The following is a 17,635-nucleotide window of genomic DNA, read 5'->3' on the forward strand; positions in this document are numbered from 1 at the left end:
GCTCACTGTAATGCTCGTTTCATAGGTGGGGTTGCACAGCCCTTTGCATATGCACAATGACTGTAGCTCTTTGATGCTTATATAACAACTACTACTTAGCTGACATGTTTTATCCCATGCTGCTTAATGGAACAACTGCCCATTAAGCATATGCTGCCATTTTTGTGTGTTGAAAAGGATTGTAGTTATAGAATGATCATATTCTAGTAAAGCAAATGTAGTAATTAGCAACTTACTGCTTTTACAATCCCTTTAAGTTTCCCAAATCAGAGTGTCTTAAGACAAGAGGGTCTTATGCAGCTGTCAAAATACCTTCTCTAGCTGAGTAAGCAAATTGCAGCTTGCCTTAGCACCTACCCATTTCTGTTTACACACCAAGGTTCACTGGAACATACAGAATCTGCTTACTGTAGTCTGAGGAATGAGAGGGGTGGGAGGGGCAGGCTAAGAAGCAAACACAGTGTGTTATTTTTCTTTTCTTTAAGCCCCCCTTGCCCAGCTGATGACTGCATTGTGATGGCAGGCCATACCTTGTGCACTGCAGTAGCAGCTGTTTCAAGCCCCCACATGGACAACAGATGTAAATGTATACCTACTGTTTTGTTTGCATTTTTGCGTTGAAGAGAATTCAAGTTCTATAATGTTTACAACTGAGAAATATGGTGCAATATTGATGTATTTTTACACCGATACATACTCTAGGTTTTAGTTATACTGCAAGATTTGTTTAAATGCAACTTAACATGTTTTGCAGTAAAGATATGGTTTGAAGGAATACATATATTTGTTTATTTTGAAGAGTAAAACCAATGTGGATTCTTCTCCACAGACTGTAAAATGCAAACACCACTCTGTACTGCCCTTGTGTCATATCCTTGACTTTAGTGGAATCCACCTGTCATTGTGTGTACTGGGACTGATTTCACCCCCAAAACAAGTTTGTGTTATCAGAAGTATCAGAGAGTGTAGCAGAAAGAAGTCTTTTTTTTTTTTTTTTTTTTTTTTTTTAAGAGAAATTAGTGCGGTTTTCCTACTTTTTGTTTTTATTATTATTTTATAAATATCAGTAGCAGCATGAAAAAGGAAATAATTTCATTAAATTATTTCATTAAAATGTAGTCTATGCGAGATGCTGTTCTATAATTTAGAGCTTTCTGGATAATGTATTTACAGATAACAGATCCCAAACCTGCACTAAATAAGACTCCTGTATAAAATATACAACATTTCACAATTTTCAGTAGAGATATATTTCCTATTTACTCATTTTTATGTAATACTCCCAGTAGCAGAATATAAGGATTTTCTTTTAGCTCTGAGGTCTTGGAAGGTGACCTCTACATCTGGGTCATACAAAATGCCATCTTGCACTCATCTCAACCTTGAGAAATCTCATTAGTTCACCCTTATTTGTTTGCTACAGTTTATTAAACAAGAGTCAAGTGGAAACATCTCTGTGCAAAAGTAGAAATGGCCAATAAGCTTATTATCATCTGACCTCCTATATTGCTTGAGGGTATTAATAAAATTGGCAAGGTGTCAGCGAGGCGACAGCCTTCAGGCCTTCCATTGTTTATTCGTTTTAGTTGTGTTGCCATTCACTGGTCTTCCCAGAGGTAATGAACTTATTGATTTTAAGCTTTTAGGAATCTCTGAAAGTCATGGTTATCTCATGAGGCTGATTTGAAAATGCAGTAGATTGGTTTTTTGACCTTTCTGATAATTGTAAAAAACAAGGAGGTGCTTGATCTTTTTCTATTGTGCCACAAATGTCATAGCTTTACAACAACCTCATGTGGATTTGTCACATGGTGGATTGTTTGTTTTAAAAAACTTTAAAGGGGCTTCTATATTACAGATAAATAAAGAGGCAGGGGGGAGGGGGATCACCCTGTCATGAAGAACACATAATTTATAAAGACAATAAAAATAATCAAATAACTAGTACTCCTTAAATTTAACACTTAAATAGAAAATGACCATATCAATTAAATCTTCATGAAATATCCACCATGTGGCCCAGAGCAATTCCCTCTAATGCACAGTTGTGGATAAATAGGGAAATTATGCAAATATCTCTTATGTCGGTATACTCTCATTTACGGCCACAAATTGAAATGTAACATGAAGCCGCTTATTTCTTTTGTCTGTTTGATGATCTCAGGGTTCAAAAAATAATTAATTGATATGTTAGACATTCTTTTTGCCATTTTTAAAGATACAAACAAAGCTAGGTTCAGCCATAATAGAAATGTTAGGGTTTTCTTAACAACATATACTAAATTTAAATGAATGATTAGAGATCAGGACTTTTAGAAGCAGATGACACTGAGCTGCACATATTATGTGTCTTGATTAAATGATGGTTTACCTTGAATGGTAAAAATTCAAGGCCTAAGGCTTGACAGGAGGACAGGAGAAGTTAATGAGGATGATGGGATAAGGGATGATCATTTTTAATATAGAACAAGGTGGCATCTGTTATTAGGCCCAGAAATCTGTGGTAGCTTGAGAAGAACCTGCAACTGGAACACCATTTTTCATTATAATGTTAAAGAATATGCACAGGTTACCTAGCAGCTAACAGATAGACTCTGTAGAATACAACGGTGTCTTATCTGTTATCTGCTATGTAACCTGTGCCTTTTCTACTTTTTTCCCATCTTCAATAGCTGCCCCCATGGCTACAAAGCAGCTTATTTATATAAACTATAGTAGTGTTCCTAAAGCAAACGCACCAGTTTTTTGGTGTTACTGTTTCTTTAAAGCCACATTCAGATTTGGTTGACCAAATATTTAGAATTCAGCAGAATGCTGCTAATAGGGTGAGGATTTGCCCAAATTCTGAATGAAGTCCTGAATGCGCTTCCTACCTATAACAGGAAAAACATATTTCAGTGCATATCTTAATTAGGCATATTTATATGGGCTATATTTAGAATAGGTATATGTTGCCTATTTGAAGACTGGCTGTGGCCTACTGTAGAAAATTCATATTAAAGCAAGAATTTAGATATTTCCATACATTCAGAGATGTTAACATCGGGGGGCTGCAGGGCGCTGACAAATTTATTTTTGTTTACTGTAATATTACAGGAAGTGACATCAAGCCTGCCACCGCAGGCAGTGACATCACTGCACATTTACACACACTTGTCTGAAGCTGTCTGATCTCTGCACATACACAGGAGCTCTGCTAATCTCACTGAATGGTTGTTTTGTTTGCACACATTGATTTTCATCTGAGAAACTTCAAAAACTCAGGAGATTTATGTACGGTGATGGAATGCCGAAGGGAGGCGGTCCAAATCGGATCACTTCCTAGTTGACCGCTAGGTACATTGCTCACCTAAATTTTGCTTATATTTTGCATACTAGATTCTGTGAACACTATCTGAATAGTTCCGAATTGTCTTCTTTTTCCCAATTCTGTTATATTGACAGTGCATCTTCTTTATGGCCGTGTGTGTATGCTGCTTTTTGGCCTTGACATGTCAGTATAGGAAATTCAGGAGGTCATTCACAGACATGGAACCATAGAACTATGTCTATATAGCTGCATTTAAATAGCTAGCAGAGAGCTTTGAGCAGGGATTTTCACATGCATCAATCACATAATCTACTGGATCTAGGTTTTGGAGAAGTTTGGACAAGAAATATCATGATATAATCTCTGAAGTGGTAAACTGTATATAGACTGACGATAACTATTCCTATTTTTGGATTTGTTTCCATTCCCCCCCCCCCCCCCAAAAAAAAATCATGGTATTCCCTTGCCAGTGCAAATACAAGTTAAAAAGAAAAGAAACAAAAGCTTTTATCCTATATATATATATTGATGTATTACTTGAGTCAATTTAAAGTTATTTTATTTGTACCTTTTGTTTTTCGCCCTGTTGCTTTCAACTATATGCAGTAGATATCTTGACACATGGTACCTTTTTAAACTTTTATATTATTCTACCTTTCCACATAATGGATCAGGGTGTAGAGCAGTACATCGCATACTTAAAGATCATGTATGCGTTTTCTTATGTTCTGTTTTTCTCTTGATATATTGCATGTCCTTTTTACCAAAAACACTTTCTTAAACTTGTAAACCTGCTCAATTTTGTAAAAAATTGTAACAGCAGGCAAAGGGCACTATTGTTACTTTCAACAATGGTTTTTAAACAAATTTGCAAATGCCAGTCTCCTCCAGCAAGACAAATCTGTCAGTCTGCTGGCTTGTGTTACATTGTTTCAAATGCCAGAGCCACCATGGCAGAAAATAGGAAAGGACTGGGTAACACTACTTCTAATAGCAATTTATATATTGCAAATTTGTAATGAATGTTTATTGCAAAGTTGCTTACAATTGTTTTCTTTTATTAGGCAAAAAGTTATATTTTGTGTTGACCTTGTATCTAGATTGAAAGCTCTACAGGGCAGAGACCTCCATCCTCTTGTGTCTTTTGCTTATAACTTATTGCAACTGTATCTTGTATTTATTGTTATACTTTGTATTTATCAACTTTAACCCCCTGTTTGTATTAATGTAATCTACTGTACAGCGCTGCGTACATAAGTAGTGCTTCATAAATAAGGATGTACATACATACATACCTTTTCTTTAAAGTTGAGTACCATATAAATACAATGTAACATAGTGTGGTTTGCACAAACCTACACTGATACCACATTCTTTCATTTTAGATAAAAGAATATGAAAAACTGGATTCTGAGGAAGATCGCCTTTGTAGAAGTCGGCAGATTTATGATACATATATAATGAAAGAACTCCTATCCTGTTCACATGTAGGTATTGTCTTGAAATCTAAAGATTTTCAGGTTATACAAGGCATAATATGTTCTAGAATTATGATTGTGTGCATTGTGTAATTAATGAGAAAACTCTGATACAGCCAGTTTGTCAGCTTCATTAAACCCAGGCAACACAATGCTTTGGACTGATATATATTTTACATTGATTACATGGGAGTTTTGTAAGTAGTACCTGGCTCAAATATTCTTACAGTAGTGGGTTTAAGGCTACTCACGCCACTCTCCATAACCATCATAACATAACTATTCACCTTGTTCTATAGCATAGCAGGTATACAATTGTCTGGTTGTGCCATAAGACCCTCTGAAATTGTGCCATAGAAGGTGGCAGAATGTGAGACACTGGTACAGGTATAGGACCCGTTATCCAGAATGCTTGGGACAAAGGGTATTCTGGATAAGGGGTCTTTCCATAATTTGGATCTCCATACCTTAAGTCTACTAAAAAATCAATAAAACATTAAATCCAATAGGATTGTTTTGATCAATTATATCTTAATTGGAATCAAGTACAAGGTACTGTTTAATTATTACAGATAAAAAGGAAATCCATTTTAAAAATCTGAATTACTTGATTAAAATAGAGTCTATGGGAGTCAGGCTCTGGATAACAGGTTTCCGGATAATGGATCCCATACCTGCCGTAATGCACCGAATCCACTATTTTGGGATTCAACCAAACCCCGAATCCTTCATAAAGGTTTTGACCAAATACAGAATTGAGTCTGAACATATATGCAAATAAGGCAATTAATGTGTTAAACAAAATTGTCTGCAAAGCCCCCTTCATGAGGCAAATTGGCTAAAAACTTTTTAAATGTAATCCCAAGACTTTTGGAAAACTTTTTTAATTACAGTACAATTACATTACAATCCCAAATATTCTCAGTGTCCTTAAGATCGATACGACAGCTTATCTGCCCGTGTATGGGCACCTCCCCGACAGGTTTTATTCTTGTTTCGTATCAGGAACAACATCAACTCTTTGATACGGTCCCCGATCTAACGGCACATATGCCATTTTAATTTGATCAATTGGCCTTAGGGCCCATAGGTGGGCATATCAGGAGAACATGCCAAACGAGCGCATCTTACAGTGTATGGCCACCTTAAGTTGTACTGTACAGCAATGTATCTATAACACCACAAATATTTGTTTAAAAGCTTTTTATAGCCTTTGTTTGCTTTCCAAGAGTAAGTTATTGTTAACTTTTTTTTATTATAAGTGCTCTGCTGCTAGAGGATCCCATGATTGTTGAGTCTTAGCACAACTACCCTGAGAGGTTGTACGGGTCAAAAAAATGTATTAAACTCTGGAATTGACTTAACCTAACCTGGATTAAGGCCTAATTGAGTCACTTAAGTAGAGTGACCTTACAAAATAATTATACCAATGGCATCCACTGGAAGGGTGGCGAAGCCTTTTTTAAATGCAAGTATTTGTAATGGAATTTTGACTTGGTACACTACACCCTATCTCCTGTTATCTGCTCAGTATTCCTTATATTGATCTGTGTATCAACTTAAAAGTCTCTTAAATTTGTTTATGCCGATAACATTTTTTACAATTGTTCCGTTTTACTATTCACAGCCATTCTCTAAGCAAGCAGTAGATCATGTACAAGCCCACTTAGCTAAGAAACAAGTGCCACCTACATTATTTCAGGTAAGCCTTAAAAATTCAGTTTTTTCTCAGTCTCAGTTTGAGTCCATATAATGTTGATAGATATATGCAATACATAGTTTGTATATACATGTATGCAATACATAACTGCTTTAACTGATGGATATAGATCAAGATAACAGTGTTTGGACACCCTCTAGTTAAACATCTGATTTAAAAACCTTTGTCTTATTATGAAGTTGTCATACCTTTTGCTGGGACAGCCTCCACTCTCCTGGGAAGGCTCTTCTTTATATTTTACAACACAGTTGGTAGAGTTGTTTCCAATTTAGTCATAACCCTGAGGTTCAGCACTGACATTTAGCAATTAGGCCTGGCTCACAGTTGGCATTCCTGTTCAGGCCATAAATTTTCATTGTGCTGAGGTCTGGGCTCTGTGCAGGTCAAGTTCTTCCACTACTATTATTGCGATTTGCTTTCACTGAAAATTTGTCTGTTATTCCTTCCCTTCAAAGCTTGGTAGTTGGCATTAAGCTTTCGGACAAATTTTCTGATCCACATGTGTCAGATACAGATTGTGATGGGTGCTATATCACCCAAGGAAACCCAAGTTACTTCTGCTCCAGATCACAATTTTGGTGACCTTTGTATCCTTTCAGTCCGTGCTTTTCATTGCTTATGGTGTTGATAGCCATTCTGCCCCTGATAGTTTTGGCCAAATTTGTGTTGGGATGCTGTTAGTCAGTTTTGGGTAATGCAATCCTTTATCCTTGACATGTGTATTAAAAAAAAATCCAACATAAAAATGAATACCTAACTATAAATCTGCAGTGTCTAAATTTACACTCAACCTAAATGCCATTTGTTGAAATATGCACACCAGATTTATTCTGCACTTCACTGGACAATCCAGCTATTGAAATGTTCATTTTCATAGTTAGTAAAATAGTGTAAAATGTACATTTTATACAGTTTACGTAACAATAACCTGTTTCTATGGTTGTCGGCTTTTTAAACAAGTTTACTTATAGCTTTACAGTCTCTCCCAGTTCATTATCAGTCTTTTATATGGTTACTGTCGGTGTAAAATGCATCACAGAAACTGTGTCTTTGCACTTTTTTTTGTCTGTATAAAGAATTATAGCCCTTCTGCAATGTATGTCCAGCTTCTTCAACCTTTTGGCAATCCATTAAGACTTCTGGCATAAAGGCAACATTTTTGTCCCATTTTTTTCTCCATATATGATGCTACACTGTGGCTGGCTACATAGTCAAAATTAAAGGCATGTTTTTTAGGAATGTATTTGATGTAAGTATGGTTTTAAAACATTTGCATTTCTTTTGAGTTTCTTTGAGTCTGCTTGGCGTGATGAGTATAATGGTAGAGGAAACAATTTCTGGATTTAGATACTTAAAGGATCTGACATATTTTCTTTGTGCCAGAAGTCCTGTTCTTTAATGTAGTGTGTTGTGACCACTGCTGTGTTTGGCCATCTTTTATCAGCTGTCTAAACACAATCTTGCCCCATCTGTTCAGTGGAGCCTTAGAGAATACATAATTATTGCCTGCCCCCAGGAAGCATTTACATTTAAATGGAATTATTGTACATTTTAGAAATAATGCCAATTTTGTCAAAGTGCAGACCAAGTTAAAAGGACAGTATGCACCTTTTACAACATGATCTAAATAAGTGGAACATATTCTGTAATGTAGTATGCTTCAAACTTTTTTTTATATGTATGTATAACTTTATTTATAAAGCGCTACTTATGTACACATCGCTGTACAGTAGATATCATCATAAAGCATTAATTTGTGTTTTATTTTTGCATTTGCTAAACCTCCTTTCACCTGTAATGAGCTAAGTTTATTTTTTAAAAAAGAGACAATGAGCAATGTATAAACAACACTTTCCTTTTCCTCCTTTGTTGTGTTTGTTTTGGCTTTCAGAAGTCTAAACAATGCAATATGCCGAGTATTTTTCTGTGAACTGGTAATCTGATACACTACAACCATCAGCTCTTCCCCCCACAATAGCTTGCAAGAACAACTGGAAACTAAATAACAAAAACATAGATTTCACGTACTTTTTGGCCCTTTTAAATATGTTCAGCATGAGTTGTAGTCATTAAAATCATTTGAAATGCAGTATTCAGCCCTTTTAACGTGTAAACACATTAAGGATAATTTCATTTCTGGGTGTTAATAGTTCTTCATAGTGCATTTTTTAAAATAGTATGCATCAGCAAGTTAATTGCAAACCAGGTTTGGCCCTGGACTTTTGGTGACATTGTAGATATTGTTGGTCTCACCTTTTTTGGTCCCTTTTTTTTTTAGAGAAGGCTTAATTGAATCATATATTATATAATATATTATATAAGTTATATATATATATCAAATATCATGTAAATATAATGGGTCACTCATTATAAAATATTTGTCATTTGCTGTTTTAGACCCTGCTACCTTTTGTTATGATAATCAAAATAGTAATAATAATCTCATATATAATAACCTTATATACACTATTGTTTTTTGCTTTATTAAATTCTCTTCTGATTCACTGGCAAATTTATTATTTTTTTTTATCTGAAGAAAAAGCTTGCAGGCATAGATTAATGCACAGGCACGTGTTCTATTATAGAAGTGTTTATTGGAAATGAGGCTGAAGGAAGCTAGAAAAGCACAGTGACATGTAAAGTACCTAAAATAGCCGCTGTCAGGATGTCCATGTTATCTAATAAGCTGCCCTTAGCACACACCGCCCAAGGCTTGATCAGTTCACAGCCTGACAGCTGTTTACCTTCAGTTGTTTTCATCTGCCAGTGAATTGCAAATGAGTTGGAACATTCTGTAATTTGTGAGCCTATATTTCATTACTATTTTTCTGTTTTTCCTAGGGGGGGCAAAGGCACCATAAGTTAATTCCCTCTCTCTCTTTAGGAGGCTGATTACTAAATGCAAGGAATCCCTTCTTTACCTTTTAATGCAGGCTCTGTGCTATTGACTGGTTTTTTTAATGCCCTTTCCTAATGTGTCATCATGGCAGCGGTCAGGGTTTTATTTTTGCTTATTTAACTTAATGATGGAGCTTACAATGGTATGAGCCATATGAGCAGGGCCCTCAGATTACATTTTTTTTTTTGCAACTTTTTTTGTTAAACTATTGTAAGACCCCCATTTATTATAAATTAATGTAGAACATTGTTGGCTATCTTGCTGTTGCTATATAAATAGATGATGACATTGGCACTTTTCATCTAAGGAAGACAGCTTCAGTGGAAAAAGGAAGTTAAGTACTGCCATAAGCATCTGTGGGCCACCACTTCCCTCTATACAGCCAGGGACTGACAGACTGAAGTACTAAAACATGGATGGCCTGAGAAAGTGTGTTACATGTGGTGATTGAAAGGAAAGTGAAAGTGCAGAAATTGTTGGGCATTTCATCACCCATGAGAGCGGAGATTTCCCACTTTAAAATGAAAAGCCCAGTGTGGCAATGCCCCTATAATAAACTATATTGGATTTATAATAGTTTAGATTTAACACTAAAATGTATTGGAGTAATTTTTCTCTCTAGTTATTTGTCTCTGGATGTAACTTTTACTTCTTAGAGCATCTAATAGACACTAGATTTAGAGGAAAGCTCAGTTGTACTAACATGTATTGCAAACATTTTGTTGAGAAGTTATTTATGTCTACAGACAGCAACTTCTACTTCTTAGAACTGATTGTCATTAGCTGTGTTCCTGTATTGCATTGCTGAGACTGCCTTTATAGTAGTATACCCCAAAGCTTGTGGTTTGATGTACACATTTCTTCCCAGTTACAAAGGTGCACACATTTTCTCCATTCAGTATCTCCATAGTAGTAATTATCCAGTACTTCAAATTTATCACTGGGGTCACCATAGTGCCGTCTGTATCAGGGACACTGCACATACTCAGTGTGCTCTGGGAAGCTGTTTTGATGTTAAGCTTAGGGGTCCTAGCAAATTATCAAGGACCAGAGTTTGTCTGTCATAGAGGGTGATGCTACAGGGCTGGTTATTATTTTCTGATGCTAACTGCACTGGGCTTCCATGCAGTAGTAATCTGTATTATTTACTAATCAGCCATATATTGTGACATTTATATTCTATATACACAGTATATTGTTTGTCCCTAAGCTCAGTAACTGACAGCAGCACAGAGCATGTGCAGTGAATCAGCAGAAAAGAAGATGGGGGGCTTCTGGGGCATCGTTGGAGGCACAGATCTTCCCTGCTAAAGGGCTGTTGTTGCCTAGGGCTAATACAGAAGTCAAGAACATAATGTACAACATTTCTAGCCTACTTCTTAAGTTAAGCTTTAGTTCTCCTTTAATACAGGGCTAGGATCCATTTTTACTTATCACAGTGCAATTCCATTAGTTGCATGCAGATATTCAGTTAGAATTAGTGATGAGCATATCAGTCCCATTTTGCAAAGCGCATTAAAGCCATACACCTTTTTTTGCAGCCAGTGGATTGTTTTTTCGCAGTGGAACCTGGCAAAGAATTTCGATCATCACTAGTTAGCATCTCTGAAATTTCAGGTCACCTAACCTTCCTATTTTGACAGGACATCAGGGGCACAGTAATACTCTGCTCTAGAAGTTCTTGCCATGAAAAACATGATACATAAAAATATAAAAAATATTATACCTCTTTGTATATTTAGCTCATCAGTAATTCCTCCAACCAAAATCTTACGTTTTTTACTGTGATGGGAAAACTTTTTTTTTTTTTTCTCAAAACCCATCAGGTTAATAGAGCTTCTCCATCAGAATCCTGCATTGGAGTCCAGCTTGGGACTCCTCCAGTTACATGGGAGTAGGATAAACAATAGGTTACCTAAAGGCAGTTCTAATGTGTAGTGCTGGCTCTTTCTGAAAGCTCAGAATCAGGCACAATGCACTGAGATGGCTGCCTACACACCTATATTACAATTAAAAAATAAATTTGTTGGTTCAAGAAAATGGAAGTGAATTATTTGCTATGTAAACAGAGTAATTTAGAAATTAAAAGCATGCCATAAAAATCATGACAGAATCCCTTTAACCCTTTAAGTGCCAGCCGAATTCGTCATTTCAGTTCCCCCCAGTGCCAGACGTTTTGTGAACATTCTGTGCTCTCTCAATGTAGGGGCTTTTACTGGGGGCAGGGTTAAGTTTAGGTAGGCAAACTATATATTGTTTTTTTCAGGAGAACCTGAGCTTTCCAAATCTACCTGAGTTTTTGTGTATTTCCACTTCTGGAACAAGATTTAGAGCTTGAAATACAAAAAAAAAAAGAAAAAATGCTATTTTTCATGATATAAGGATTTCTACCAGAAACACATTTTATTTTATGGACAAAAATTCAACTGATTTGGAAAGCCTCATGTCTCCCGAACGTGCCAATACCTGATATGTATAGTTTTATTGAGATTTCTGACTTCTATAGATCAAAAACTCCCAGCAGTAAATTACTAAATTTTCAAAGCATTACAGCAGAATACGGCATACTTTACATTCCAAAGCCAAAAATCCTGGAACATTAGGTTTACCCCAGGAAACCATACATTTTTGAAAACTACACATTCTGACGAATCCGAAATGGGTAACTATGTCTTCCAACTCCTAAGTACCAAACGGCAATGCTTTACTGAATTTAGCATTTTCTATAAAAAATTATGAAAATTCTAAAAAATCACCTCAAATCTTCCATTTTCAAGCACCTTATCTCCCACATAACATTAGGTACGAAGAAAACACACCCTAAATATGAAAGCCAGGGGTCCACTGAACAGTTTGATGCCCATTGTGCATAGGATCACCGATGTATCTGGAATTTAGAGACCCCAAAAGGAAGTTAGTACATACAAATTGCCCAGGAGATCTCTTTAGCTACTGAAAATTCAACACATTTACTGCATTTTCTGTGGGGTAAAAACACAAAAAAATACATTGACCCCCCAAAACCATATATTTTTGGAAAGTACACATTCGGACGAATTCAAAATTGGTACCCATGTCTTTCTACTCCAAACTACTGAGTCGCAATTCTTTCCCAAAATTGCCAGTTTTGATGAAATACCTAAAAATCACATCAAATCTTCCACTTTCAAGCACCTTATCTCCCACATAACATTAGGTACCAAAAGAACACACCCTAAATATGAAAGCCAAGGGTCCGCTGAACAGTTTGATGCCCATTGTGCATAGGAACACCAATGTATCTGGCATTTAGAGACCCCATAAGGAAGTTAGTGCATACAAATTGCCCAGGAGATCTCTTTAGCTACTGAAAATTCAATACGTTTACTGCATTTTCTGTGGGGTAAAAACCCAAAAAAATACATTGACCCCCCCAAAACCATATATTTTTGGAAAGTACACATTCGGGCGAATTCAAAATTGGTACCCATGTCTTTCTACTCCAAACTACAGAGTCGTAGTGCTTTCCCAAAATTGCCAGTTTTGATGAAATACCTAAAAATCACATCAAATCTTCCAGTTTCAAGCACCATATCTCCCACATAACATTAGGTACCATGAAAACACACCCTAAATATGAAAGCCAAGGATCCGCTGAACAGTTTGATGCCCATTGTGAATAGGATCAGCACTGTATCTGGCATTTAGAGACCCCATAAGGACGTCAGTGCATAGAGATTGCCCCAGAGGTCTCTTTAGCTACTGAAAATTCAACACGTTTACTGCATTTTCTGTGGGGTAAAAACACAAAAAAAATACATTGACCCCCCAAAACCATATATTTTTGGAAAGTACACATTCGGGCGAATTCAAAATTGGTACCCATGTCTTTCTACTCCAAACTACAGAGTCGCAGTGCTTTCCCAAAATTGCTAGTTTTGGTGAAATACCTGAAAAACACATCAAATCTTCCACTTTCAAGCACCTTATCTCCCACATAACATTAGCTACCAAGAAAACACACCCGAAATATGAAAGCCTAGGGTCCGCTGAACAGTTTGATGCCCATTGTGCATAGGATCAGCACTGTATCTGGCATTTAGAGACCCCATAAGGACGTCAGTGCATAGAGATTGCCCCAGAGGTCTCTTTAGCTACTGAAAATTCAACACGTCTACTGCATTTTCTGTGGGGTAAAAACACAAAAAAATACATTGACCCCCCAAAACCATATATTTTTGGAAAGTACACATTCGGGCGAATTCAAAATTGGTACCCATGTCTTTCTACTCCAAACTACAGAGTCGCAGTGCTTTCCCAAAATTGCTAGTTGTGGTGAAATACCTGAAAATCACATCAAATCTTCCACTTTCAAGCACCATATCTCCCACATAACATTAGGTACCAAGAAAACACACCCTAAATATGAAAGCCAAGGGTCCGCTGAACAGTTTGATGCCCATTGTGCATAGGATCAGCACTGTATCTGGCATTTAGAGACCCCATAAGGACGTCAGTGCATAGAGATTGCCCGAGAGGTCTCTTTAGCTACTGAAAATTCAACACGTTTACTGCATTTTCTGTGGGGTAAAAACACAAAAAAATACATTGACCCCCCAAAACCATATATTTTTGGAAAGTACACATTCGGGCGAATTCAAAATTGGTACCCATGTCTTTCTACTCCAAACTACAGAGTCGTAGTGCTTTCCCAAAATTGCTAGTTTTGGCGAAATACCTGAAAAACACATCAAATCTTCCACTTTCAAGCACCTTATCTCCCACATAACATTATGTACCAAGAAAACACACCCTAAATATGAAAGCCAAGGGTCCGCTGAACAGTTTGATGCCCATTGTGCATAGGATCAGCACTGTATCTGGCATTTAGAGACCCCATAAGGAAGTTAGTGCATAGAGATTGCCCCAGAGGTCTCTTTAGCTACTGAAAATTCAACACGTTTACTGCATTTTCTGTGGGGTAAAAACACACAAAAATACATTGACCCCCCAAAAGCATATATTTTTGGAAAGTACACATTCGGGCGAATTCAAAATTGGTACCCATGTCTTTCTACTCCAAACTACAGAGTCGCAGTGCTTTCCCAAAATTGCTAGTTTTGGTGAAATACCTGAAAATCACATCAAATCTTCCACTTTCCAGCACCATATCTCCCACATAACATTAGGTACCAAGAAAACACACCCTAAATATGAAAGCCAAGGGTCCGCTGAACAGTTTGATGCCCATTGTGCATAGGATCAGCACTGTATCTGGCATTTAGAGACCCCATAAGGACGTCAGTGCATAGAGATTGCCCCAGAGGTCTCTTTAGCTACTGAAAATTCAACACGATTACTGCATTTTCTGTGGGGTAAAAACACACAAAAATACATTGACCCCCCAAAACCATATATTTTTGGAAAGTACACATTCGGGCGAATTCAAAATTGGTACCCATGTCTTTCTACTCCAAACTACAGAGTCGCAGTGCTTTCCCAAAATTGCTAGTTTTGGTGAAATACCTGAAAATCACATCAAATCTTCCACTTTCAAGCACCATATCTCCCACATAACATTAGGTACCAAGAAAACACACCCTAAATATGAAAACCAAGGGTCCGCTGAACAGTTTGATGCCCATTGTGCATAGGATCACCGATGTATCTGGCATTTAGAGACCCCAAAAGGAAGTTAGCGCATACAAAGTGTATACACTGCAATATAAGCTACCGGCATGTGCATTATGCGGCATAAGACCCCCTAACAGTAAGGAGACCCTAGAAAACTATACATTTTCCGAAAGTACACAATCTGACAAAACAAAAATGGGTAAATACATCTTTCTACTGCAAACTACCAAACTACAAAGCTATGCTAAACAGAACGATTTTTTTGACATTTCTGAAAATTGTCACAAAGCTTGCATTTTACCCCATTATGTACCCCCACATTTTGTACCGTATCAACATAAAACATTCTAAATATGAACGCCAGGGGTCTACTGAACAGTTTGATGCCCTATATGCATAGATTTACCAAACTATGTGGGGTACAGGGGCACCCAAGTAAAAATAGTGCATATGAATTTTCACATAAGATGCTTCGGCTCATGCAGTTTTTGCACCCGGTATGTGTATTATGTGCCATACGACCACCTAACAGTAAGGAGACCCTAGAAAACCATATATTTTCCGAAAGTACACATTCTGACAAAACAAAAATGGGTAAATACATCTTTCTACTACAAACTACCAAACTACAAAGCTATGCTAAACAGAACGGTTTTTATGACATTTCTGAAAATTGTCACAAAGCTTGCATTTTACCCCATTATGTACCCCCACATTTTGTACCGTATCAACATAAAACATTCTAAATATGAACTCCAGGGGTCTACTGAATAGTTTGATGCCCTATATGCATAGATTTACCAAACTATGTGGGGTACAGGGGCACCCAAGTAAAAATAGTGCATATGAATTTTCACATAAGATGCTTCGGCTCATGCAGTTTTTGCACCCGGTATGTGTATTATGTGCCATACGACCACCTAACAGTAAGGAGACCCTAGAAAACCATATATTTTCCGAAAGTACACATTCTGACAAAACAAAAATGGGTAAATACATCTTTCTACTACAAACTACCAAACTACAAAGCTATGCTAAACAGAACGGTTTTTATGACATTTCTGAAAATTGTCACAAAGCTTGCATTTTACCCCATTATTTACCCCCACATTTTGTACCGTATCAACATAAAACATTCTAAATATGAACGCCAGGGGTCTACTGAACAGTTTGATGCCCTATATGCATAGATTTACCAAACTATGTGGGGTACAGGGGCACCCAAGTAAAAATAGTGCATATGAATTTTCACATAAGATGCTTCGGCTCATGCAGTTTTTGCACCCGGTATGTGTATTATGTGCCATACGACCACCTAACAGTAAGGAGACCCTAGAAAACCATATATTTTCCGAAAGTACACATTCTGGCAAAACAAAAATGGGTAAATACATCTTTCTATTACAAACTACCAAACTACAAAGCTATGCTAAACAGAACGGTTTTTATGACATTTCTGAAAATTGTCACAAAGCTTGCATTTTACCCCATTATTTACCCCCACATTTTGTACCGTATCAACATAAAACATTCTAAATATGAACGCCAGGGGTCTACTGAACAGTTTGATGCCCTATATGCATAGATTTACCAAACTATGTGGGGTACAGGGGCACCCAAGTAAAAATAGTGCATATGAATTTTCACATAAGATGCTTCGGCTCATGCAGTTTTTGCACCCGGTATGTGTATTATGTGCCATACGACCACCTAACAGTAAGGAGACCCTAGAAAACCATATATTTTCCGAAAGTACACATTCTGACAAAACAAAAATGGGTAAATACATCTTTCTACTACAAACTACCAAACTACAAAGCTATGCTAAACAGAACGGTTTTTATGACATTTCTGAAAATTGTCACAAAGCTTGCATTTTACCCCATTATTTACCCCCACATTTTGTACCATATCAACATAAAACATTCTAAATATGAACGCCAGGGGTCTACTGAACAGTTTGATGCCCTATATGCATAGATTTACCAAACTATGTGGGGTACAGGGGCACCCAAGTAAAAATAGTGCATATGAATTTTCACATAAGATGCTTCGGCTCATGCAGTTTTTGCACCCGGTATGTGTATTATGTGCCATACGACCACCTAACAGTAAGGAGACCCTAGAAAACCATATATTTTCCGAAAGTACACATTCTGACAAAACAAAAATGGGTAAATACATCTTTCTACTACAAACTACCAAACTACAAAGCTATGCTAAACAGAACGGTTTTTATGACATTTCTGAAAATTGTCACAAAGCTTGCATTTTACCCCCATTATGTACCCCCACATTTTGTACCGTATCAACATAAAACATTCTAAATATGAACGCCAGGGGTCTACTGAACAGTTTGATGCCCTATATGCATAGATTTACCAAACTATGTGGGGTACAGGGGCACCCAAGTAAAAATAGTGCATATGAATTTTCACATAAGATGCTTCGGCTCATGCAGTTTTTGCACCCGGTATGTGTATTATGTGCCATACGAGCCCCTAACAGTAAAGAGACCCTAGAAACCCATATATTTTCCGAAAGTACACATTCTGACAAAACAAAAATGGGTAAATAAAACTTTCTACTGCAAACTACCAAACTACAAAGCTATG

The 17,635-nt window shown here is 36.9% G+C and overlaps 1 protein-coding gene across 1 annotated transcript in view; it reads left to right on the top strand.

Annotated features, from left to right (window-relative positions):
• The window catches only part of grk3 (G protein-coupled receptor kinase 3), a 127,018-nt gene that overhangs the window by 65,457 nt on the left and 43,926 nt on the right, over positions 1 to 17,635 (top strand). Inside the window, exons 4-5 of the mRNA XM_002932071.5 lie at positions 4,696 to 4,797; positions 6,416 to 6,490. Of these exons, the coding sequence (XP_002932117.2) occupies positions 4,696 to 4,797; positions 6,416 to 6,490 (177 nt within the window). The remainder of the gene's footprint in view (positions 1 to 4,695; positions 4,798 to 6,415; positions 6,491 to 17,635) is intronic.

Source organism: Xenopus tropicalis, chromosome 1 (genome assembly GCF_000004195.4).
Source record: "Xenopus tropicalis strain Nigerian chromosome 1, UCB_Xtro_10.0, whole genome shotgun sequence".
In the NCBI taxonomy this organism is placed as follows: Eukaryota; Metazoa; Chordata; class Amphibia; order Anura; family Pipidae; genus Xenopus; species Xenopus tropicalis.